The 27,221-nt window shown below is 41.8% G+C and overlaps 1 protein-coding gene across 1 annotated transcript in view; it reads left to right on the top strand.

Moving 5' to 3' along the window:
* The window catches only part of ABCC9 (ATP binding cassette subfamily C member 9), a 123,164-nt gene that overhangs the window by 77,515 nt on the left and 18,428 nt on the right, over positions 1-27,221 (top strand). The window contains exons 22-32 of the mRNA XM_044998576.1: positions 1,323-1,403; positions 3,942-4,079; positions 4,666-4,791; positions 5,828-5,924; positions 8,513-8,760; positions 9,804-9,952; positions 10,801-10,870; positions 12,806-12,963; positions 16,530-16,622; positions 22,923-23,025; positions 25,404-25,505. Coding sequence (XP_044854511.1) covers positions 1,323-1,403; positions 3,942-4,079; positions 4,666-4,791; positions 5,828-5,924; positions 8,513-8,760; positions 9,804-9,952; positions 10,801-10,870; positions 12,806-12,963; positions 16,530-16,622; positions 22,923-23,025; positions 25,404-25,505 — 1,365 coding nt within the window. The remainder of the gene's footprint in view (positions 1-1,322; positions 1,404-3,941; positions 4,080-4,665; positions 4,792-5,827; positions 5,925-8,512; positions 8,761-9,803; positions 9,953-10,800; positions 10,871-12,805; positions 12,964-16,529; positions 16,623-22,922; positions 23,026-25,403; positions 25,506-27,221) is intronic.

Genomic DNA, 27,221 nt, shown 5'->3' on the forward strand with positions numbered 1-27,221 from the left:
CATACTGTATCATCTACCCCGAAAAATTAGGACCAGGCACCCTTGATTGACCTCACCGATGCTAGTCGGCATGGTTACCAGTCCTTTTGCACTGCCCCATGTGCCAATAGGCTGATGATGAGGACGGGTACCAGTCATATTGTACCATCAGCCATCCATGGCGTGGGGGGAGCAAGGATGTTGGTGTTGAGTGCCGCAGCATCGCGTCTATCTGCAGCATTCAGTAAAGATAGGGTGACATGTAAAAGAGTCAAGAGAGGATTGTTTTCCCTTTCACTTCTGGGGGTGGGTGGGGGGGTGCGTAAATTGCCTAGCTATGCCCTGACCCACCGCGGACATTGTTTTTGACCCTAGAAGCATTTGGAGCTCAGCCAAGAATGCAAATGCTTTTCAGAGACTGCAGGAACTGTTTGTGGGATAGCTTGAGTCCTCCAGTCCATGAGCGTCCATTTGATTCTTTGGCTTTCCGTTACGCTTGTCACGCAGCAGTGCGCTGAGTCCCTGCTATGGCATCTGTCTGGAGATTTTTTAAAAATGATTTTGAATTTCGTCTTCTGTAACGGAGCGCTGATAGAACAGATTTGCCTGCCCTTACAGCGATCACATCCGCATAGTCCATGCGGGAGCTCTTTCTTTATTTTGATTTTTAACTGCATCACCACACGTGCTGATCGGAGCTCCACGCTGGGCAAACAGGAAATATTCAAAAGTTCGCGGGGCTTTTCCTGTCTACCTGGCCACTGCATCCGAGTTCAGATTGCTGTCCAGAGCGGTCAGTGGTGCACTGTGGGATACCGCCCGGAGGCCAATACCGTCGCTCTGCGGCCACACTAACCCTAATCCGATATGGTAATACCGATATTAGCGCTACTCCTCTCGTTAGGGAGGAGTACAGAAACCGGTTTAAAGTGCCCTTTATACCGATATAAAGGGCCTCTCAGTGTGGACGGGTGTGGCGTTAAATCGGTTTTACGCTCCTAAAACCGGTTTAAACGCCTAGTGTAGACCAGGCCACAGTCTTCCATGTTTTCCCAGCCAAAGACAGTCCTACTCTGCTAGGAGAAGAACTTTATACATTCTAAGTTATTTGTGATTAGTTTATATGAAATTGTACTAATAATAACAGTTTCTTTCTCAGGAGGTTATACACTGACTGTATTCATTTACCAACAGGAGTAACCTTATATCCAACACTTTGACAAATTCTAAGGAAACTTCTTTGGGTGGTTTAATAAAAACTTGCCATTTTTCAATGTCTTGTCATATACAAATCATTTTGTTTATTCAAAAGACACATTTTTATGACCTGTTATATTCACTAGGGGATTAACTTAAGTGGTGGCCAACGACAGAGAATCTGCGTAGCTCGAGCACTCTATCAAAACACCAACATCGTCTTCTTGGTAAGATTTTTTTTTAAATACAAAGTATGCAAACTTCACAATAAAATGTTGCCCTTATATTTAGCTTTCCTACAGGGACCTATATCTACTTTTGAATCCAGAATGCAGAGACAGGAAAAAGAACAAATAAACAATGACTAGAAGCAGTAGCAGAACACATTAGGAGGTTGGTGAAAGAGGGCCATGTAGTTCAGTATAAAAAGATTGGGACAGGATTTTTATGCCCATACTCACACTGAGTACAGAACATCATCCCACTGAAGAGTCTTTTTCAAGAGTCGGGGTATCACAATTTAACCTTTTGTGGGGAATAAATGGACTTGGGGTTTAGCAATGGGATACATGGCCTTTCACATCTCTGTTTCTAATCCCAATTCAGTCTATGTTGATGATTTCTGAAAGTCATCACCCATGTGATGGCTGTGTGAGTCCTAGGCAAAATAAATTGGTGGACTCATCTTAGTTCTTAGAGGACAAGTGTTCACATAAAAAACTTGCCAACACAATTGTCATCCTTGCTGGTAGAGTCAGTGGAGAGAGGCCAAGGACTGGAGTCTGAATTACTCTCTCATCCTTACAGGTACTCTCTCCAAGTGGAAGTACAGGCATATTAATGAGCCAGGTTTAGAGGAAGCTTGCATTGGCACTGACTCTGCTGTTTCTGTTCTATAGAATAACAGATGACATCAGTTATCTCTTGAGATGGCTCGGGTCTAAAGTTTGAAGCTGGATCTGAATTTCCCCAAATTTTGGGGGAGGGTTCCAAATCTGGTTTTCCAGGTCAGGTCCATCTCTAGTTTCCATGACTGTCAGTCTGGGACCAGCACTAAATTGACTCAGAAATAGAAAATAAGCACATAATGGCCATACTGGGTCAGACCAAAGATCCATCTAGCCCAGTATCCTGTCTTCTGACAGTAGCCAATGCCAGGTGTTTCAGAGGGGAAACCAAAAAGTCACAAGGAGAATCTGAGAGATTTCCTACAGGCTTAAGAGTAAAGGTTTTATCTTTCTTATTGTTTTCCACTTTTGCCCTCTCACTAAAGATGGTAAAGATTAGCATTAGGGCAACAGATAGCACTTTAGTAATTACAGCTGTTTGCTTTTTTAGAATAGGTTAAATGTTTAAAAGAACAAAATAAATAAACTCTGGTACATACTGTGATGGGCTGAAGGTGCCACCTAAAGTACTGGGATACCACTGAGCCCGCCTGTTCCGCCACCCTGGGCCCCCTTTGCCCTGTCTTGCTGAGCCAGGCTCTTAAACCTCCTCTAGCACACACACACAGGCAGGACCACACCCACCTGCAGAAAGACACAGACATTGAGATCAGCTCAAGGAAGACTCAGCTCAAGGGACTTGCCCCAGCACTCAGGGGCCCCCCTCCCTTGGAGTGCAGGCCCAAAGGTATATTGTCTTGCGCTGTATAGAAAAATCCGCACAGCGCAAGCTCATAAAAATTTGCCCTGTCCCTCAATGTGAAGAGATATATGCACAGCTTCTTGCTCCCCGCCAGCAAGATATGAATTGCACAAATTGGGTAATGTTACAAACAAGAAATAAGTTTATTAACTACAAAAGACAGATTTTAAGTGATTATAAGGGATAGCCAACAGAATAAAACAGATTACTAAGCAAATAAAACAAAACACGCAAACTAAACTGGATTAACTAAAGAAACAGGTTACAAAATGTAATTTCTCACCCTAAATGTTGAATTAGGCAGGATGCAGAGTTTCTGTAGCTCAAAGTTCCAGTTATTTCTTCTTACAGACTGGACCCCTGTCTCAGTCTGGACTCACCCCTGCCTTTCCCTTCAGATTAGTTCCTTTGTCCCATCAGGTTTTTTTCAGCAGTCCTTCTTGGGTAGGCAATGGAGGAGAGAGCCCAGATCAACCCCCTTCCCAGCCCTTAAAAAGGATTTCTTTTATCCCTACTCCCTACAGTGTAAAAGTACCAGCAGTGTCCAAGGGAGTATTTTTCATCAGGTGACATTATCAGCTTATGTTGTAGTGTCAATGCAGGATCCAAGGAAGCACCTCAGGAATGTGGGAGATTAGCATAATCCGAGTTCTATTGTCCTTCCTAAATGGGTCATTCAGGAGGATTGCCTGCTGTCTGGTAGGCATTCCCCCCAAGTACATATACAGTTGTAATTGTACATAGTCAATATTCCTAACTTTAGATACAGAATGATACATACATATAAATTGGAGTACTGTGGCACCTTAAAGACTAACAAATTTATTTTAGCATAAATTTTAGCATTTATTGTTAGTCTTTAAGGTGCCACAAGTACTCCTGTTTTTTTTTTTTTTGCGGATACAGACTAACACGGCTGCTACTCTGAAACATATAAATTGGATAATCACATTCAGTAAATTATAACCTTTCCAATGATACCTTTCATGAGCCATCTTGCATAAAGTATATCTTAGTTATGCCATATTCATATCATGACCATATTTCTATGAAAAATATGGGGTGTAATGTCACACATACCCCTCTGCCCCATTTTTTCTTTTATCCAATTGCAGGATGATCCATTCTCTGCACTGGACATTCACTTAAGTGATCACTTGATGCAGGAAGGTATCTTGAAGTTCCTCCAGGAAGACAAAAGAACACTTATTCTGGTGACACATAAATTGCAATATCTGCCACATGCGGACTGGGTAAGCGGGGAGGCACCACTTGCTAGTTTGTCACATTGTAAGGACAAGGGTCTGATATCCCTTGGTGGGGATATAGTTAAAGGCAGATCTATAGTGCTTAAAAGATTGTTCTACTAAGAGCCATCCCACCATCTGTTCTTGAAGTGAGCATGGAGCTCCTACCTCTACATTCCACGTGTAGGTCTGCAACACTGAGTGGAATGGAGTGAAAAGCATTTTATTTGAACTTTCCTTCCACTTAACCATGGACAAGTAATTGGCACATAGCTTATAAATCAGAGCTGCTTAAGATCTTTGACTGAAATGTGCTATACAAACAATTATTCTATTATTATTAATTATACCTTGTCTTCTTTCTTTATGTCCACAAATAACTATTTCCTGTAATATTTTCATTGTAAGATATATGTTGACAAAATAACTTTTAAAAGCTATTGATAAAATGTGCAGCCATTGGGTACAATGAACACTGAAATTAGCCCAGTTTTGAGTTATAGCTCATTCACATTGAGATCTGCTGCATAGTCCCAAATGCAGTGATTATGTCACGTTGTTGAGTAGGCCTATAGATAATCCTCCTTTCTAGATCATAGCTATGAAGGACGGTTATGTGCTCAGAGAAGGGACATTGAAGGACATCCAGACCAAAGATGTTGAACTGTACGAGCACTGGAAAACTCTGATGAATCGCCAAGACCAAGAATTAGAAAAGGTAATGACAGTGAGACCAGGGTGCATTGTAGCAAAGTATTGCATCTTGAATGTTGATCCATGTTTGAGTCCATTCTAATGGATTTAGGGTGAAATTCTCCTCTCAAGTTGATTGAGGGGTGGAATTCTGCACATCAGTAGACCTCATGGGAGGATTTTGAGCTCAGTGACTTGGTGGTCTGGGCTCTTCAAGGAGACCAGAAACACAGGCTTCTGTGTTACCTCTCAGCCTTAGCAAGAGAGAGCTTTGCTGGAGCTTAAACTGTGTCAGCTCCCTGCCATACCAGTCTGTCCACCTCACCAGCAAACTCCTCAAGGTTCTGCCAGTCTAATCCTTGCCTCGTAAGTAACATTTAGTGAACCCGAGTTCCCGAGTTCCCCAGAGACGTCTCCTTGCAGTGTCCAGTGCTCTCAGTGGACTCTCATACAAATTATTAAGTCTGCTGTCTCCAAAGAGACACTTCACACACACTAATATGTTAGCCCAGCTGAGGACACATTCTTCACCTTAATACACAGCACTGAGATGTTTATTAATAAACTTATGCTTATTTTTATTATAAAGAACATAGATTTAAGTGATACTAAGCAAGAGTAATAGAGACAGAAATGGTTACAAATAAAATGAAAGTAAAACATGCTTTCTAGAGTCTCAAATTTAACAGATTACAATACTGGTCTCAGGCAATTTCTTAGCATCTTCAACCCATATGGTTGAAGGATCCACCTTTCACAGATTTCAAGAGCGCTGTCCTCTTTTGTCCCTAAAGTGATAAAAGGTTCTCTCCCCTTCTTTTTATAGTCCACTAAACCTTTGAAATATATTCTTTTGAAGTGTATCTCCAGGTAATGTTTTCTCCCCTGCTGCTTGTGCTCCAGGAAGCTGATGCCATCCTGTCTTCCTCATTCTCCCCTCAATTTGCTTTTCTGGTGACTCAGATGCAAATGAGCTTCCATTGTCTCTGGCATCACCTTTCTTAGATTAAAATGAGGGAACTCACAGTAGGCTGGACTCTCAAGTTAATGTAATGTTACAGGATTTGGAAACTGACCAAACTACTTTGGAAAGAAAAACTCTCAGAAGAGCAATGTACCCAAGAGAATCCAAAGCACAACTGGAGGATGAGGATGAAGGTACATTATATCTTTTCACACTGGGTAGACTATAAACATGCATCATTTGCATGTATCCACATTCTTAATATATTGCTAAATGTTCTTGGCAACAAGATATGAAGATGTGGATGACATTTACTCCTTTGGGCAATAAGAGTAAAAGTCCAATACTTTGAGCTATTTAGAATTAGAGCTTTTGAATGGATTCTTAATGGAGTTTTGCAAACAATGTGCAGGAATAAGGATAGAAGAAAGCTTGTTAGAGGTTTACTATGCTGCATTTTCTGGAGATAGTAAGAGAGAAAGGGAAAAAAAGATATATTAAGAAATTCTGGGCCAGAGCCTCAGCTAGTGTTAATCGAAGTAGCTCCATGGAAGTCATTGATGTTATGCTGTTTTACACCAGCTGAGAATCTAGCCTTCTAGCTCCAGTTATGTCACATAGTTATGAATGCCCCCACTGATTCTGCCTATTGAGATACCTCCTGTCCTCCCACAGGCTCCTTTGACATAGCTTGTAGTTATTTGCACATCCTTTTAAAGAAGAATATGATTTTTTTAAAAATTAGAGATGGAGCCTAGGCTGCTATTTTTGGATCTAGATCTTTCTAGGTATTTGTGGCCCCAACATCCAAGTTACCTTTTTGTCTCCACAAATTTCTACATTTTTGGAGGCATGAATCCAGATCTGAATCACTTGTAAAGTTACCTGGGGGGCTATAGGCTACTGGCAACATGACCTATCAAGAACACTCCTGGGATGTTGGGGAGTCCCTCAGGGGAATATTCAGTTCTGGCAGCCAGTGAGATGGTGCCAGAGAGATAAAGTGATTAACTGAATGCTTCATAAGCTTAGTGGAGTACTGATTTACCCCCAAGGTCTCTCACTGACTGGCAGAATTATTGACAGGATTGACTATCTAATTAATAAGTTCTGTTTATGGGCTATTTATGCCTGTAGAGTGTTTCATCTGGCTATGCTACTTGAGGGATATAGGGTATTTTCTAAGGCTCATGATGGCAGTATGACTTGGTGGTTTAGTGATACTGTCCACTGCTTTGCTCCAGAGGCTGAACATAGCACTTCTTTAATATGTACAGTCTCCAGTGGTCTTGAGGGCAGAAAAACCCAGGTCTTCCCACACTTCTAGTTCTGGGATATAGCAGTAATGCCATGTCAGTAGGCCAGTCCCATAACCTGGGTACAGATATCTTCTTCCTTCAGTAGGTTAAAAAGAATGGGGATTGAAGGCCCTGTGGGAACATGACTATACATTCCAGCAGAACACCAGCATCCAACAACTCCAAAGTTCTTAGACAAAACACTTGGTTAAGGTGGTAAAATACATATCAATAACTTCAAGGGTAACATTTAACAGGACATTGTGCTCTCATTCCTTGTTATCCTGGTTCTGACAGTCACCCATTGTGTGATCTTGGGAAAGTATTTAAACTCTTTGTGCCTCAGCATACATGACATTTCAACTTCAGATAAATTAATGACTTTCCATAATATTCAGAATTACTAAAGTACTTTGGAGACTGTCAGTTCAGGGCTGTCAATTCAAAGGAAAGTTCTGTCAGAAGACTCCAGGTCTACATTCCCTTCAAGTGTGCATAGCAGTGCTGTGAGCTTCAATACTCTTGTTGCGTCTCAGAGTTAAATCTCCACAATGCAATATTTTCACAGCAGCATATTGTGATACATAAGCATGTTACAGCAGAGCACAACCATCACCTTATGTTGCAATGTGATGTGATTACACATGATAGTGTCCTTTTCTATGAAGATAAAGCTTGTAATGATTGCAGCTAGCATTAAGGCAGAGCCCTGTTAAGCAACACGACACAACTCTTCTGTATGGAATGCTTGGCAAAGTTGTCTGTAGCTTCCCAAACAACCCATAAGAGCCTTGCTCCCCATCTGATAATGTAAAGACAAGCTGAACATACCAGAAAAGCTTTTGGAAATCCTAAAATTAGTCTGATATCTATGAATGCATTCTATACTGAAGATATGATTTACTGAGGGCATGTCTACACTTACCATGGATTGACGCTGTGGCGATCTATCCAGCGGGGGTCAATTTAGCAGATGTAGTGAAGAGCCGCTAAATCGACTACAGATCGCTCTCCCATTGACTCCGGCACTTCACCAAAACGAGAAGTGTAAGGTAAGTCAACAGGAGAGTTTCTTCTGTTGACCCAGTGTGGTGTAGACACCGCAATGAGTTGACCTAGGCTATGTTGACTCCAGCTACATTATTCACATAGCTGGAGTTGCATAACTTAGGTCATCCTGCCCTTAAGGATTATTAACAAAACTAGCGCTGGTCAACTAAAAAGGAAGGAAAAATCATGGTTTTGTGAGGGCATTTCCCATTTTCTAATTTTCAAAAATTCAAAAAATGTTGAGCTGGTAGGAGAAAAGAAGGAAAAGTAATAAAACATATCAAAAAGTGTTGCTTTTTTAAATTAAAAATGTCAAATTATCATCCAAATGTCAACATTCAAAAAATGTCAACCATCTCCAGTCAAAACATGAATGATCGTCAGTGTGGTACTGAATAAATTCTAACTGATTTGGTTACATTTCTGAATCACAGAGGAAGAAGAGGAGGAAGATGATGATGATAACATGTCAACAGTAATGCGGCTTAGAACAAAGATGCCGTGGAGAACTTGCTGGAGATATCTTACCTCTGGAGGATTTTTCTTACTGTTTCTGATGATTTTCTCCAAGCTCTTGAAACACTCAGTCATTGTAGCCATAGATTACTGGCTGGCAAGATGGACATCCATGGACAATGGAAATAAAACCAGCGATTCCTTAGACAATAAACATCTAAACAAGGTTGGCCATAACTTAAAGCTTGTCAGACAAAAATATTCTCAAATGATTGAAAAATAACCCTCTGTTAACCTAGTAACCAGTTAGATTGGGAATGTAGCTAATATAGGTACTATAACATCATTTGTTAAATAAAATGGGTGAATTGGTTAATATAATTTTAAGAACAATCTAAACCTTAATCTCAAACTGAAACTAAAATTTGGGCCCAAATTTTCAAAAATTGGAGCCTAATATGCTCCTAAATCCACATTTAGCAACCTAAATGAATACCCAGATTTTCCAAAGTGCTGATCACCCAGCAGTTCCCATTAATACTAACAGAGAAATTAACCCAAAGTGTTTCCATTTAAATAGGATCTTGCAGTGGTTTGGATTAGAGAAATATCCCAAAGTTCAGATGCTCATTAAAACATAATAAAAGTTTTCTCATGAGATTTCCATATCCAGCCAGAATCCAGAGGGCAGATCCTTAGCTGGTCTAAGTTATTATAGCCCCATTAGGCCATCTGAGGAGCTGCCTCTCTGATCTCCAGTGGAGCTTGAAATTAACTTTGTTTTTTTTCTTTCTGAAGTTATCCAAACTTAATTCCTGAAAAGTTCTGTTCTACTTCAGTCTGAGTTTTGGGGATCTTTGTATTTATCCAAACTAGTTCACCTATCTAATTCACAAGCCTTGGGCCCAGTCCTGCAAAGTGCTGAACATCCTCAGCTCAAGACCTTGCAGCATACTCACCTTTAGTAGCTGCAGTGAACTTGATACATTGTGCATCTTCCTGAGACAAATTAGGCTTCCAAATTAATCCCCTGTCTAAAAATCTGCTGCACCCAAATACAGTGAATTGCAGGATTGGGGCCATAGGTTGAAAACTCCTTTTATAATGTAAAAGAAAGAAAGAAAGAATCACGCTAATTTAAACATGCAGCACATGTCCCGTTATTATTGAAGTCTTTTGGAGTCTGACATACCAGCTGGTCAGTGCTGTTAGCTTTGAAGAACATTGCCTTGGGTATTTCCAAGGTTAATGTTTTTCTCCTTTTATTAGTCTTATCATGTAGCTGTGTTCAGCATGCTCTGTGGAGCAGGGATCGTCCTTTGCCTCATCACATCCCTGACCGTGGAGTGGATGGGCCTCACAGCAGCCAAGAACCTTCACCACAATCTTCTCAATAAGATCATCCTCGGACCAATCAGGTACAGCAAGAGTGATTTTCCTCCCGAGAGGCCAATCTACCAAAGAACACTTACTGTATAACTCAGTGGCTAGTGCTGAAAAGAGCATGGCTCATTCTCCTATAGCCCTCAAGTCCTGTAGAATCTGAAAGCGCCAGCTGAGATGCTCAGGAAATTACCCTCTTTCAGACTGGAAAACATACAATTTCAGATTCTGCCTGCTTTTCATACCCAGTGGTTTTCATCTGAAAGTAATTTCAAGGTATAAAGTTTTCAGACAGTTTGAAATTCATCTAGAGGTTTTGGGGCCACAGAAGGTTCCCATTGTGGTGGAAATGCATCAGTTCCAATGCACAGAGATGGGAGTGTGGGGGACACACCACATTTCTTATGCTCCAAAGAGACAGGGTCTGGATGAGCTTGATATAGCTCAGCACGGAGTGGGCATGTGGGCTGGCCCAGGGTGTGATTGTATGCATGCAGTGGCTGCAGTTCCCATATGAAGGGTGAATAGGTAACATGCTGTCCTGTCCAGCCCATGAGTTGGAATCTTAACCCAGGACAGCAAGGTGGACTTTACAATGGATCTTTCAGGTTGAGGGAGCCAGAGGATGGATAGAGGAGTTGAGAGAAGGGAGCTGACAGTTTTTCAGGGGGCTGTGGGAGAGGAGAGCTAAAAGTTTGGGGTTAAAATAAGATTTAGATGGCATTCTAAATGCAGGGATAAGACTCGATGATAGTTTTCATGTTTCCTAACTGGTTCTAGGGGACTGGTTAGACAGTAGCCCTAAGTTCTGACTGATGTTGATATTTCATCCAGAACCAGACTTTCTCTTCACATAGTTTTTTGCTTCTGTTTTGTTCAATAGATTCTTTGACACAACTCCCTTGGGGCTAATTCTAAATCGCTTCTCTGCTGATACGAATATCATTGATCAGGTGAGCACATCGGTCCATTTATTCCATAATGTCTTGCCCAATTAATGCCACAAGTTTGGAGAAGAAATACACCTTTTGTTAACAGGGAGTCATATAGGTTGTCACTTTTACATACAGAACAAGATGGCGTGACAAACTCTGAACTGTAAAAGAGCTTCCAGGCAAAACACCTTTTATGGAGATTATTTTCGTTGAGCTCACCGAGACCCAAATATATTCAGGGATACAAAGACAGAGCTACTGGAAAACTCCCCTGGTTCTTTAGAATTACAGGTTCACATGTTAAATATGCTATATTAGGAAGGAGTTGTATTTAAGTAAATTAGGAACAAAAGAAATCCTAGCAATGATGTAGGTCCATTACTAGTTGAAGCTGGTAAAATTGTTAATAATGATGCAGAAAAGGCACAAGTGTTCAATCAGTACTTCTGTTCTGTATTTGGAAAGAAGGACTCATATCACATGAGGATGATTAACTACTTTCCAGTCCAGTACTAACTAAACAACATATACTAGGCATAAACATTTTACAATCTGCAGCCCCAAATAACTTGCACTCAAGAGTCCTAAAAGAGCTGGCTGAAGAGATTTCTAGTCTGATTATATTAATTTCAATAAATGTTGGAATACCAAGGGAATTCCAGAAGAATGGAATACTGCTAATTTTGTGCTAATATTCAAAAAGGGCTAGCAGCACAACTTGAGTAAATATAGGCAGGTTAGCCTGACATTAATGTTGGACAAAATAATGGAAAAACTGATAGGAGAGTCAAGCAGTGCTTAAATTCTCAGAGATTATTTCCTGAAGTTCTCCCCCCACCCCACCCCTGATTCGGGGGTCCAGGCTTCAGCCGCAGGATGTCTAAGGTCTTTAGCCCCACAGAGGGTGGGGTGCTGCGGCTCAGGGTCCTCAGCCCCATGGTGGATAAGCAACTCAACGTGAGCTGCCAATGTGATTCTGTGGCAAAAACAGCTAATATGATGTTTGGATGCATAAATAGGGGAGAAGTGAGAAGGAAGCAGTGGGGAGGTGATTTTGCTTCTATGTATGGCAATGGCGAGCAACACTGTAATACTAGCAGAGAAGGGCACAAAAAGAACCAATGGTTGGAAGCTGAAGCCAGAAAAATTCAAATGAGAGATTGGGCACAAGTTTTTAACAGTGAAGATTATTAACTGCTGGAATAATCTAACAAGGAAAGTGATGGATTCTCCATCTCTTGGTGTTTCAAATCAAGACTGGATGCCTTCTGGAAGTTATGCTTTAGCCAAACTCAAATCATTGGGCTCAATACAGGTGTAACTGGGTGAAATTTAATGTTCTGTGATATACAGAAGGTCAGACTAGACCTAATGGTCCCTTCTGGCCTTAACCTGTATGAGTCTATGTAAAGTTATAGTGTATAATAGTGAACTAAGCACAAATTTCAACAGAAGAGTTGTTTGCAGAGCTTCCACTACTTCTGAGAACCAAGATGCTTGGATGATAGGTGACTGTGAATGCTTTATCTAGAGGCATATGTACAAAGGAGAGTGATTGCAGGGCTCTCAGAACAGGACACCATTTATGGGACAATAGGGAACTCAAGAGCACTACTAAGTTATTTGAGATCTCACAGAGAAGATTCCCTTTCATGTCTCATAATGAAGGGAAGAGACTGCCTGTTTCTCCTTGATCCTTGGAGATGCTGAGCATCAGCAAGTCCCAGTGGCCCTAATTCTGGCCTCCACTGAAGCCCCTGTAGACTGGCTCTGGGCTCATGGAAACAGAAAAGCCCTTGGGAATTCCTCTGGCATAAAGGGGATTCCCAGTGGTGAAGGGCCAGCAGAATGGCCATAGACCAGCCCCTGTCATCACCCCACGCATGGAAGGTATATAGTTGCCGTATTCCTGAGGTCTGTCTAATACATATTTTTATCTTATTTTTGGAATAGCACATTCCCCCTACTCTGGAGTCTCTCACCCGGTCCACTTTGCTCTGCCTGTCGGCTATCGGAATGATCTCATATGCCACTCCATGGTTCCTTGTTGCTCTTGTACCACTTGGAGTAGCCTTTTATTTCATCCAGAAATACTTCAGAGTGGCTTCCAAGTAGGTATTTGAAAGCTGCCATGTACATTTCTTTTAAAACCCCTATATTTATGGTTTATCTTGGAATATAACTGGAGCTAGTCAAGAACAGAAAATAATTTCTTTGGTAAACTCCACTGACAAATTTTTCTGTTTTTCATTGAAATGTTTGAAATTTTTCAACCTGAGAGAGAGATAATTGAAAAATGGAAAAACTTTCCACAGAAAACTTTGTCCACTTTTCAACTACATTTCATACATTTCAGAAAATGCTGACTGTCTCTAAAGATTATGCTTTTTGAGAATTTTCTAAAATTACACTTGCTTGGAGAATTGAATTGCTCAGGAGATTGTTAATGAATTGTGCAAAAAGAACAGGGGTACTTGTGGCACCTTAGGGTATGTCTACACTTACCGCGTGGGTCAACACGGTGAGTTCGACTTCTCGGAGTTCAAACTATCGCGTCTAATCTAGACGCGATAGTTCGAACTCCCTGCGCGCTCCGGTCGACTCCGGAACTCCACCACTGCAAACGGCGGTGGCGGAGTCGACCTTGGAGCCGCAGACTTCGATCCCGCGGCGTCTGAACGGGTAAGTAGTTTGAACTAGGGTACTTCGAGTTCAGCTACGCTATTCGCGTAGCTGAACTTGCGTACCCTAGTTCGACCCCCACCCTTAGTGTAGACCAGGCTTTAGAGACTAACAAATTTATTTGAGCATAAGCTTTCACATTTAATAAAATGTGAAACTTTTTCACACTAGGGTTATTGCTTCAATTATAGACTATCACCCCATTTTAGGAAAACATTCTTACTCAAGAAAACACTTTAATTTTAAGCATGTGCTTCTGTATTTTTCTGAATCAGGGTGCAGGTCTTTGGTTGGTTGTCTTACTCTATTTCTTAGTGGCTAGATATCTATGTCACAAACACCATAATCACAGATTGGCTCCAGCTCTTGATGTCAGTCATAGCAAAATGGCTAACGGCTGAACAGAAGTGAAGACTTAAACACGCTTCCATCCTTAGAGATGGTCACTTCAGGTCAAGATTTATGCACCTCAGTGGGGCAGTGTAGGGGGAAGTTTGAACTGTCACTGTGCTTACTGTACCTGTTCTGTTGATAATCATAGGCATTTCAGACTGAGACCTGGAACAGTCTCTTTCAAAGGCAAAACACTCTTATTGACATAATTTAGAGCCAATAGCCCCCGCTAAAATCAGTGGAGCAGGACTGGGCCTCAAAATTATCCACAACAAAAACTGATAATAACTTTGATTAATTGTAACCTATTTTCTTCAGCTTTAGGCAGCATATGAGTTTTCAAAGAGAATTATCAATATGAAAATGTTGATAGCAAATTTTTGAATCAGGGTAAATTTATAATGATCTGTAATTCAAAATCAATTTGATGAATTTCCATTACATGCTGCAGAAACATTCTCCTTCCCCTACCAATTTTCCAAACCAAAGTTGTTAAGGGCACTAAAATAGGTATTGTGGAGACAGTGTGGTCTAGTGGGTAGTGCACTTGACTGGGCAACAGGAGATCTGGCTTCCATTCCTAACTCTTTCACTGACCTGCTGTGTGAGTGTGTCTCATGTGAGTCTCTTGAGCTCTCTGTGCCCATTTTTCCCTTTGTCTGTCTTATCTTATTTAAACTTTTCAGAGACAGGGCTGTCACTCACTATACTAGGCCACCGTAATAATTTATAATGGAACTTGATAGCAACCTTAGCTACAGAGAGGCTACTGCTTTTCCTTTATATGCCCCAGCCTCTTTAAAGATTCCAATAAATTCAAATGGCATTCTTAACTGAGAATCACAAGCAAATTAGTGGTAATAGTGGTTTCAAATTAATATATAACACTGTAGTATAGAAAGATATGACTCGGCCATTCCTACCTCAAAGAAATAAAGCAATGGATTAAGTGGGATGGTGCATGTCTAATTCAAAGCTCTGGTTTCTTCCCATAGTTTTATATAAGGGAGCAAAACCACATGCTGGCCCAGATTTTCAATTTGAGTGCACCCAATTTTCCCACATGCACTACTGGTTCCTATGCACAAGCAGGGGAGATGTTACACGCACTATGTGCCCGAGTCTCTTGACCCATGCGTATTCACTGGGCATTGCAGGTGCAGATGGTGGGCATCCGTGTAACTATACATTCTTTTTCGTGCACACTTCTGAAACTTTGGGTCAGCAAGAGACATCTTTTATTATATATTTTGAACTCCATTTAATCCCTAGTTAGAAGATCTGTTTTCTTGTGCTTTACAATAGAAATGAGGCTGGAGGAATACTATTGTATCGATAAAAGTCATTCATGTGAAACAAACTGCGAAGGAATAGCTTGAGCGTGTATTCAAACAGCACTTACTCTGGCGTCCTATCTGGGCACATAATCTCCACTAAGTTTTAGGAACACAAATATTTATGGTATTTCCTGTAACACTTTCACCCCTTATAATGTTTCCCACTACATTCCCCCAAAATTACTTTATATTTTCCATTATAAATTGGTCATACTGCAGCGTATTTATTATCCAAACACAAGCATCAAATTTGCCTCTCCATGGAGTAACATTCAGTACCGAAGAGTAAGCTGTTGATAGATTATCTATCAAAATACACCAACACAGTTGAATTTTATTAAAGAGGGTAAATATCAAATGCTTTGACCCATAGTCAAACATACATGTGCTATTCCCAATTACTACAGTGGGAGTTTTATGTTTATCTGAGGACAAAATTTGTCTCTATGTTTGAGCAAACATTCTAGTTGCAAGAAAGTGGATTTGTAGGCCTATATCCTCAAATGGATTATCTGAGTGGGTTATTACTCAATGACTGATTGAGGAAATCTAACTAATGAAGAGGGCATTAATTCTATAGAAATGCTCTATACATCCCAACTGAAATGGCATCAGTGCTAGAACAAAAAGTCTATACTCCTGCATTGTTTTTCATGTTCAGTATATAGCAGTAATAACAAACATTATAAGGCATTTCTGAAGAATTATTGGCCAATGGATGTGGATTCTTACAGATAAACAGCCACATGTACTTTACCTGCGGTATTCCCATCTGGCTTAATTTTAGGCTAGGCTAAAGGCTTCATGGTTCAGGTTCAATGATGAATCAGACTTAGGGCAAGAGTTTGGATTCAGATTCAACAGCATCTGAATCTCACAAACTTCTCTCATGAGAATTCCATGAATCTCCAAGATTTCTACCATCTTGAACGATGGAACTATCATGACACTAGCCATTCCCGTGAAATTTTGGCTGAAACAAGATAGGACTGGAAAACAGATCCCTTCCAGGTCTGGATTTGACCTCAAGCCAGAATGGTAAAGATGGCTTCAAATCAGGATTTCTTCAAAATTCTAACAGATGCGAGATTGCTGTGCTAGCTCTCCTTTAATATAAATATATTGTTGTATAGTCCTGATAAAAATGTGTACTGTAAAAAACTACAGTAAAATATCCATAAAAAATGTTTGCATTTCATTTGCTTCTTGGTCCTGACCTGTTCTTGCTTCTTATACACCTCTTGTTTTGTTTCTCTTGATCACAGGGACCTTCAGGAGCTTGATGACAGCACCCAACTACCTTTACTCTGTCATTTCTCAGAAACAGCTGAAGGCCTCACCACCATCAGAGCATTTAGGTTTGTAAACATGTGTTTACTCTTCAGCGCCTGATCCTTCAGAGCAGTGCACAAGTCTTGCAAATAAATCAGGATGTTTGGTTTTTAAATGAGCAGCCCATCTTGGTTTATTTGGCATCTTATAAAACCACCAGGCCTACACAAACCCAAATACCCTTGCCCCGCCCCCTTCCCCAAGGCCCCGCCCCTGCCAGACCATTCTGCGAGGCCCTGCCCCACTCACTCCATCCCCCCTCCCTCTGTAGCTCACTCTCCCCCACCCTCACTCACTTTCACTGGGGTGGGGCAAGGGGTTAGGGTGTGGGAGGGGGTGCAGGCGCTGGGCTAGGGCCGAGGGTTCGGAGTGTGGGAGGGGGCTCCAGGCTGAGCTTGAAGCAGGAGGTTAGGCTGCAGGAGCCATATGCAGGGTGCAAGCTCTGGAAGTGAGTTTCTGTGCAGGAGGGGGCTCAGGGCTGGAGTAGGGGGCTGGGGTGCAGGAGGGGGTGAGGGGGGTGTGTTCTGGCTGGGTGACGCTTACCTCAGGCGGCTTCCAGTCACCAGTGCAGCGGGGCTAAGGCTAGGGCAGGCTCCCTACCTGCCCTGGCCCCATGCCGGTCCCGTCCGGCATATCCCTGCGGCCCCTTTGGGGAACAGGGGGCTCCATGCGCTGCCCCTGACTGCAGGCACCGCCCCTGCAGCTCCCATTGGCCACAGGTCTCAGCCCCCAGGGGCCTCAGGAATGTCCCATCTGCTTCTGGGAGCAGCGTGGAGCCAGGGCAAGCAGGGAGCCTGCCTTAGCTCTGCTGCACCACTGGACTTTTAGCACCTAAAATCTCCTGCTTTGGCATCAGTAGCCTCCGAGAGATAGGGCCCAATTCCAGGAGACTCCCAGTGAAACCAGGAGGATTAGCAACACCACAGGCCTAACATGATAAGTGAGGTCAGTGAGGAGCAAGCTGAGCTCTACCGTTAATTCAGCGTTGAGCTTGGGCAAGTCGTTTGTCTTTGCTGTGCCATAATTAAATCATCTTGCAAAAGGAGAACTCAGCATTTGTATTATTTTATTTGTTTATTTTGATTCACACAACTAATGAAATGGCACCGATCCATGGCTCTCGGTGCCCTGGACAGATTTTTAAAAACACCAGCTAATTTGCTGTATCAATCCTTGTGGGACTTCTTTGGAATTAGGGATGACAGCTTTTTCAGTGTGTGGCACTTAAACTTTCAGAGGTTTTGTTCAAACAGAAAATCATGTATAGCCAAGATTTCAGTGGAATGCTCACCATCTGGGGCCTGATCCTGCATTATATGTACACCCAGAACTCCCATTGCAGGATCATGCCCATTAGGGAATGAGCTATCCATTTAGATACTTACAGGCTTCTTTACACAGGGACACTCAGGAAAATTAATCCGAATTAACAAAAGATGTGAATTTAAAGAGGATTAGTTAAACTTAATTAAAACCTTGTGTGGACACACTTACTTGGAATTAAAGTGGCCTTAATTCAATTTAGCTTAATTCAATTTGAAATTGAATTAAACTAAAAATGTTGAAAAATAATTTTCCTGAGTGTCCCTGTGTAGACAAGCCCTTAGGTATTTATGTGATTCCCATTATCTGAGTGCCTCTCGCTCTTTAATGTATTAAACACCCTGCAAGGTAGGGAAGCATTATTATACCCATTTTACAGATGGGGAATAGAGACAGAGAGAGACAAGATGTCTTGTAAGGAAGTATGTAGTAGTGCAGGGGACTGAAGCCAGGTCTTCTAAGTCCCAGACTAGTGCCCTATCCACTGGACCATCACTCCTCTCGGATAATTTTATGGGTTTGTAGACCTTCTTGGCAGGAAGTCTTACATTTATGATAGTTATGTCTTCGCACACTGTCTCTGCAATTGGATTTACTTCAAAAGTGCTCCAGAAATGAGTCATATCATAAGAGAACAAACAGCAGATGTTAAATCATAAAAGAAAAGATGGGTCACTGGGGGATCAAGAACATGCGTGAAAGCAGAAAAGGTCACTGCTGGACTGGATAATGAAACGATTATTAAATTACTATATGAGATTAAGCCACAGAATCATAAAAGATACAGCCACTTTGAGGAGCTGAATGATGTTAGCAGTCATTCCCACGCACAAGACATTGTGCAGGAAATAGAAAAATGTCATCATTTTGTTTGAAACGTGACCACTTTTCTTTTTAAGGTAGATAAATGTAATATATACACAAGAGGCACAGAAAACGAGTGACTATGTAACCTCATTCCAAGAGGACTCTTCAGACTTCCCAAGGCATATATATGTTTTCCAAATTCCATTAAACGTGCTTGGCTAAATTCTACTCTCAAACGCCCCAGTGTAAATCCAGAGTGACCCCATCGAAATCCTAACTTGATTACCACCAAATACTAAAATTAGTATAATTTGTACTCATTTTGCACAGCCATGGAATTTCAAATCAGTGACAATTGCATTATGTTGCTACTTAAACATGCTTTTTGACCAAATTAGACCCAATATAGAACCTAGACCAGTGGTTCTTAACAAAAGGGTCGCATATTCCTGGCAGTACGCTGAGGTCTTCCAGGGGGTACATCAACTTATCTAGATATTTGCCTAGTTTTACAACAGGCTACATAAAATGCAGTACTGAAGTCAGTACAAACTAAAATTTCATATAAATAATGACTTGTTTATACCGCTCTAAATACTATACACTGAAATGTAAGTACAATATTTATAGTCCAATTGATGTATTTTATAATTATGTGGTAAAAAGAGAAAGTCAGCATTTTTCAGTAACAGTGTGCTGTGACACTTTTGTATTTTTAAGTCCGATTTTGTAAACAAGTAATTTTTAAGTGCAGTGAAACTTGGGGGTACGCCAGACAAATCAGACTCCTGAAAGGGGTAAAGCAGTCTGCAAAAGTTGAGACCACTGACTTAGACCACCTTTTCCATCACTGCTGAATTTGGTCCAGATACTTTCATTGTAGTTGAGATTCTTTAGGCAGAATTTGGCCCAGTATATCTGTTTCCACCAGGTAAGGTGATAAGCTAAGGAGAGCTCCATCCAAAATACTGACTTGGGTAGGTGGGATTCAGAATACCATGATATCCAACCTATGTGAACATGAGAACGGCCATACTGGATCAGACCAATGTTCCATCTAGCCCAGTATCCTGGCTTCTGACAATGATGGTGCCAGATGTTTCAGAAGGAGTGAACAGAACAGGGCAGTTTATTGAGTGATTCACCCTTTGTGATCTGGTTGCAACGTGCAGCAGTCAGAGATGTAGGGATACACAGAACATGGGATTGTGTCCCTGGTCATCTTGACTAAGGCTATGTCTATGCTACATTTTCATTGGTAAAACTTTTGTCGCTTGGGGGTATGAAAAAAACACACCCCGGATGGACAAAAGTTTTACCAATGACAAGCGATGGTGTGGACAAGCGATGGTGTGCACAAGCAACAATGTGGACTGCGCTTTCCCGCTGACAAAGCTACCGCCCCTTGTTGGGGGTGGTTTTATTTTGTCAGCAGGAGCTTGTCGGCACGAGATGATGGACTTATCCTCATCTTTTAACCCAGTTATACTTCACAACGTCCCCTGGCAATGAGTTCCACTGGTTGATTCTACATTGTGTGAAGTACTTCTTTATGTTTGTTTTACAACTGCTGTCTATAAATTCCATTGGGTGACCCCTGGTTTGTGTGTTATGTGAAGGGGTAAATAACACTTCCTTATTCACTTTCTCCACATCTTTTATCAACATCTATCATGTCTCCCTTCAGCCTCCTTTCCAGACTGAACAGCCCCAATCTTTGTAATAATATCTCCTCATATGGAAGCTGTTCCATACCCCTAATCATTTTTGCCCCTTTCTGTATTTTTTTCCAATTCTAATCTATCTTTATTTGAGATGGGATGACCAGAACCTCACTCAGTATTCAAGGTGTGGGCATATCATGGATTTATATAGTGACATTATGATATTTTCTGTCTTATTATCTATCCCTTTCCTAATGGTTCCTGACATTCTGTTAGCGTTTTTTGACTGCCGCTCTGCATTGAGCAGATACGTTTCCCTTGAGTTAAGCCCACCCCATCATCAATAGAGCTTAAAGGGGTTAGAGATCAAAAGATAGCAGGCCAGAGCCTCCTTAGAAAGTTCTCAGCCTTGTCTAGCAGGCAGCTAGGTTTACATAGCCCTCAACCAGACCACATTATAAACTTCAAGTGAGCAGGCACACGGCAAGCAAGCAAGCACACAGCCAGTGAGAGACCAGTGATTTGCTAACCACCACAGTAAATTGGGGGTGTTTCCTGACTCTATTCCATCACTCAGTGAAGGTTCTTGCTCGCATAGCAGTGGATTGGGAGAAAAATGGGGGCAGATGCTACAGGACTGGCAAAAGTCCTGTTGCTCTGGCAGCAGAAGAGATGTTAGGTAGTGTGACCAAAGCCCTAAATTCAAAATGAAGTACTAAGTTTTATCCATCCGGATGACCTGCTAAAACAGTAGATCAAAATTTAGACCTAGTGTTGCAATGTGCTGAGTGCCTTCTGAGTACAGTACCCTCACCTCACGTTATCTTCAATGGAGAGTAAGTGTGCTTAGTGTCTTTCAGGAGGAGTTCAGCACCTCGCAGGATCAGTCCTTTTATTTTAGAAAACCAAAAATAGGCTGGGGATGGCAGGGAGCAAGGGGCAGCCCTTGAGAAGCTGGAAGCATCAGGTTGGAAGGATCACATCTGGTCACTTGAATTTTCCACAGCCCCTGGTGAGAATCAAAGCCATTCCATTTCATTCATCTGTTTCTCCCTGTCAAACCAGCCTTCCATTTCCAGAGTCTCGGGGCTTTCTCAGCAAACTAATGTTTACCTATTACTCTGTTAGTCACCCCCTACCTTCTGAGTTCATTATGTACCGGGATGAAATAATGAACTCCTTCAAGTGGTTTACCACAAAGCACCACAGTTAAATTAGATTGAGATTTCAGTGACCTTTCCTGTTTGTCATCTGACAGGATAAAAGTCTAGGAATGTTCAGAAGATGAGTTGGATTTGGATGAAAATACGCAGATTGAGTGTGTCAGAGTTTCCATTAGGAAAACGGGAGTTGCTGCCAAATAGAAAGACACTAGCAGAATATTCACCGTATTTTCACCCCTCCCACTCACTGCTATGACAGAAAGTTCTTTGCCTACCACAGTTACGAAACATGTGAAATATAACCAAGAAAAAAACTGGGACAACTGGGAAACAGCAAAGATGGCCTTCAGCCATCAGTGTTATGATCTTCTCACCGCAAGGTCCTGAACTTTTAAATACCAATTATTTTGAAATTGGAGGGATTGCAGTGGTAAAACAGTTTATGAGCTGTTGAGTGAAATTTGGCTATTTCTTTAAGTGATAGTGCTTAGGACTTGAATAAGTAGTATGTGAAGCAAGAAATGGCTGCCAGGTTGGGCAAGCACCAAAGGCCAGATGAGCTGTGGTAAATCACAATAAATCCCTTGAATTCAATGGAACTAGGCCAATTTACACCAAGTGGGGACATGCCCCCAAAGAGTAATTGTGAGGCTTACATAATCTACCAGTCTTTTATTGAGTATTTTACTGGTTTCTAAACACCATTGCTATTACAGAGGAGGGAAAACCAATTGGAAGCTGAAACAACCCATTCGCTTTTGTAATTTAGAAATGATTTATTATTCAGTTTTTCGGACATTTTGTGGCTGTCTGAGGAAATGGCTGAGGTAAAGGGTTGAATGGCGGTGGTGTGTCAATCGGCCTAATACAAGAAAGACACTGGTTGTGTTGAAGGATTCATGCAGATGGCTTCTCAGTCAGATTTTGGCTGAAATGTGAAATCTCTGCTCCACCCTTGCTCCAGGGTGTAGTAATTCGCTGTTGGGTTATCTCAGTTGATTAGCATTTTGGGAGGAAGAGGGGAGCCAAGGCTCTGCCTATTCCCTTCCCCATCCACCTGATTTTGTGGGCAGTTGTGGGTAAATAATGCCTGCTTAATGCTGCACATCCGGTCTGGTTAACCAGTGCAGAGATGTAAAAGGGGTTCTTACTATGCTTTATGGACATGCACTCTGACCCACAACCCAACCCAGTGATACCATTTGTAGAACAAGGTACTGCCTAGTGTGAATAAGGTGTGCTTCTGAGGGGAGAATTTTCTCCTAAGTTTGGTAAAAGACATAACAAGTTCAGGAAGCTGTTGGGTTTTTTAGAACAATTGAATGTTTTGAGCATGTGTGTTATAATGTAACCACTTTGCTGTTTGCAGGCATGAAGCCAGGTTTAAACAACATATGCTGGAACTGACGGACACAAACAACATTGCCTACTTGTTTCTGTCAGCTGCCAACAGATGGCTGGAGGTCAGGACGGTATGTACAGTTTAGTCCCTGCTATGGTTTTGAAACCTTGGAAGCAAACAGAGACTTTGCCTGATGCACAAGGCGAGATAATAGTTGAAATTAATCTCACAATGAGATATAACAGTTTTGTGTACAGTGATCCTTAAAATAGCTCAGGGTTGTTTAAATTATAGCAGCAAGGCTTTTTTTAAATTTTTTTTTATTTTTTTTGGCTTTCTTGGCTTGAGGTAAGAAAATACAAGGCTCCTTCATACTTCAGTGTTGAGATCTTGATTGTTCTGAAAAGAGTGCAACAGAAAATCTCTACATAACTTTGAAATAAGACTCTCTGTTCACAGAAATAAGTTCTACTACTGTGCAACATCTGAGGCCCTGCCCAAGTGGAAACTATTTTCAAAGGGGCTTCGGTAGTTTTGCCAACTTTGCAAAAATTCTGTTTTTGGTTTTTATGCCACCTTTCATCTCTCAGGACCCCAGAGCACTTCCCAAATGATGGGCCCAGGCCTGAGGACCTCACTCATAGCCTGATTCTGCCAGGATACCCTTCAAAGTCCATAGGGCCATTTGTGGAGTAAAATACCGTTTGACTTGAGTAAAGATGGCAGAACTGCGCCCTAAGTAAGGGCCCAAGTTCTGGGGGTCAGTAAGAGCTAGGGATTTGGCAGCAATAAGCCCCCAAACAGAGGGTCAGATGCTTGGCCCTGATATAAGTTCTCATTGACTGGGACATAAGGAGCCTCCCTCCATGTTCATGGTCTCCATAAGGGTCAGACAGAATTATTGCTCCCTCCCTACTCACCTAGCATTCCATTCCAAAGAAGGGCCAAGGAGTAGGCAGGCCCATGTCCTTCCCCTCTGTGCCAGAGACTCTGGCCTAAGCTTCACCCTTGGAATGGTTTAGTGTTAGGTACACTTCACCTGCATATTGAGATCTCCATGTGGCATTCTGCCTCCTTGGATTCCCTTGGGGCAGCACAGTTCTGCTCCATTTCTCACTCTGGACAGGATCTGGCTCTGAGTAAGATCTCAGGGTTCCGCCCTGTACAGTATTAATGAACTTCAGTGATGCCCCATTTGTACCCAGTAAAAGAAAGATGAAGTTAAAGGACAAAATCCAGCCCTGGTATAAGCTGTCGTAATTTCCATTAAAATCTCCTGATGTTGAACTTGCTGAATATCAATGTTCATCAAAAATACATATCTCTTCTATCAGCTCTTTGGCATTTTTAAAATACTATGTGGAAGAATGCAATGTTGCCAAGAAATAGCTAATTTGGCTATGTGCAATGGTATTGTTATCACACAGAGCCATATGGGTTTCAGAGTGACTGCATAGCTCCTATTCCAATAGCTGATGGAGACCCAAGTGTACTGTACAGAAAACGTACTTTCTTGCTACAGAGATTGGGTTAGCAGCTACTATCATCTTCACGTTAGCATTCCTACTAGCAGATTAATTGAGCAGTATTCATTGCAAATCGTAGAGGGAAAGATTCTTGGGTAGAAAGAGGAGAAAAATCAAAAGAAAAAATGCTGACTCTGACATGGCATGTGAGAATTGCAGGGGCAGATGATAGAATTTAGGTATCAATGACCTGACTATGTCCACAAATCACATCAGGTACCTAGAAATCTACAGTTGATCATTTTTATCTGAAGTCCTGACACGAGCTGCAAAATTTGGATAATAAATTTAGAGGATGGATTGAGGCTTCTTTAAAAATGTGAGGAATGAGGTTTTTATCCATCTTTAAATATCTAGAGTTCTACAAAACAGAAAGCAGACTGCACCTTTAGGGTGAAGTATTCTCACTCCAAATGGGACAAGTAAAATTTTCAGCTAAAATGATGAATATAAAATACTTCCTTTATTTCATCATCCATCCATCTATGAGTTTTATACTGGTCTCCATCACTTTAGTAATTGAGGAACTTCCACATACAATAAATAGCAATAGTGAAGTCCCTACTCGACTTCATGGAGTCTCTGGCACTTCTTCCTGTTTGGGATCAAAACTCTGCTTGGGGGTTGGGACAAAAGGGGGTATCAGTGTCATTTTTATGATGGGATGGATTTTTCAAAGAAGAAGGTTGTTTTAGTGACTAGTCATTTTGGATGCCTGCTTTTCGGTGCTTTATTTGAGGCACTTAAATGGGTCTGATTTCCAGAAAGCACTTGTCCTCTGAATATCATGCTCCTTCAAAGTGTCTCATGTTGGGCACTAAAAATGACTGGTCCCGTCTGAAAACTTAAATGTCTGAACTGAGGGCAAGGGAAATATAGAACCAGATGCTTTCTGATATTATAAGGCTTTATTTTGTCACTGGACTTTTCATCCAACTTGTGTTATAGGATCTATCTTTTCTTTTCCTTCCTTCCTTTTTAGGACTATCTGGGTGCTTGCATAGTTCTCACTGCAGCTGTCACGTCCATCACCTACGGGTCTGATTCTGGTCTTCTGGGCCTGGGTCTCCTGTACGCACTGACGGTACGTACCAAAACAAACATAAATAAACTTGAGACCAATCTACTAGATTTAAGGTGGTTTTAAAAATATAGATACATGGTTATCTTCCAACTTTCTTAATCTCGAAAGAAACAATCTTGCAAATAATGGATTCAGGCCAAAGCTGAGTGAGTTCAGGACAACTTGGATTTGCTTCAGGTTTTGTGAGCCAATTTAAAAACCAAAAAGATTCCCAGGCCCCATGTGTTCCCAAGGATAGAAAGAAAATTAGAAGTGCATACTAGCCCTTGTGTGCACTTTGTTTTGCACTGTACAATGTTGTTAAGGCTGCGTAACGTGAAACCTGTTGTAAATGACGATCCAACAGATCTTGCAAAATCAGTGGTGATGTCTCCACATTTTTGGGATCAACCAGATGCTGAGTACTGTTATAGTCAGACTTGGATAGGTGAGTCCTGACACCAAGAGACAGGATTGGGGTTGGAGTCTCGAGGGTTGGGAATGGAGTGGTTAGATGTGAAGTGTACTGGTGAAGGAGATTAAAGCTGCGGGTTTGTGCAGATTGCTGAGCAGGATAGCAAGTGGGCCCTGGACCTTTGAAACTCACTCCTTTCCCAGGTCCATAGACACCAAAGTTTGTTAGCCTTCAATACACACTACAAGGTCCATCTTTTATTTCTTGCTTGGTAAGAGATGGCTGGAAATGGGTAAGAAAAGGGTGGGATTTTGATGGGGTGCATAGAGAGCGGTTGGTTAATTTTTGTTTTAGCAGAAGTTATTTAATTCGATCTGGGTGACAGATGGTTCTGTTGATAGGTGTATTTTTAAAAGATTGTCAAAGATGCCCAAGGTATGTCAAGAGCTTAGGATGGGTGATCTTATGTTGTTGAGAGAAAAATAATTGAATAAATTAATGGAAGTGATAGGAAATAAGCCACAGGAGGAGGAGGAAGAGTCTCATGGATGGGGTGGTAGAAACAGGGGTGGCTCTAGGCACCAGCAAAGCAAGCAGATGCTTGGGGGAGCCCATTTGCAGGGATGGCAGCTGGCAGGGATCCAGCCTGGGAGCTGAGAACCAACAGGGGCCCTGGGAGCTGTAGTTCCTTGCCTAGCTCCCTGCCTATAGAGCCAGCCCTGGAGCAGGGAAAGGACTATATTTCCCAACATTCCCTTGGCCACTATCAACAGGAAAGGAAGGGGGAGAGAGTATGGTAGCTGAAACCTCATGCTGCAGCTTGCTGTGAATGGGGAGCTCACTGCTAGAGTGGGGTGGCACTGTGAATGGGGAGCTCACTGCTAGAGTGGGGTGGCACTGTGAATGGGGAACAAGGAGTAGAAGGCTTTGGCCAGATATCCCCTTCAGAAGACATCCCCAGACTGGATTAGTGATACTGGTGTGACCTCACCTTGCAGCCCCCAAAGAAGGAATTGGGTGGACTAAATGGAGAGTGCCCCTCTCTATCTGAAGCCTAGCAAGGGAGGTACGTGTATCCCACTAGAATTTAAAATGAAAAGTAAGGGAGGGGAAGCTCTCCTGGACCTGGGCAGCTTTAGAGACAGTACCAGGCATGTAGGAGGATTTCCACTTCTGAGCCAGGGAAGCAGAAATTGACTTTTCCTTTCCAGATATAGCTAATATTCAGAAAGGGAATCTAGCACCTGCCCTCCAGATTTGAACACCTCAAAATTCAGGTGTGCTCAAGCTCAATTTGGGCAGCTGTTACTTCATTTCTCCCA

The sequence above is a fragment of the Mauremys mutica genome, chromosome 1 (assembly GCF_020497125.1).
Source record: "Mauremys mutica isolate MM-2020 ecotype Southern chromosome 1, ASM2049712v1, whole genome shotgun sequence".
NCBI lineage: Eukaryota > Metazoa > Chordata > Testudines > Geoemydidae > Mauremys > Mauremys mutica.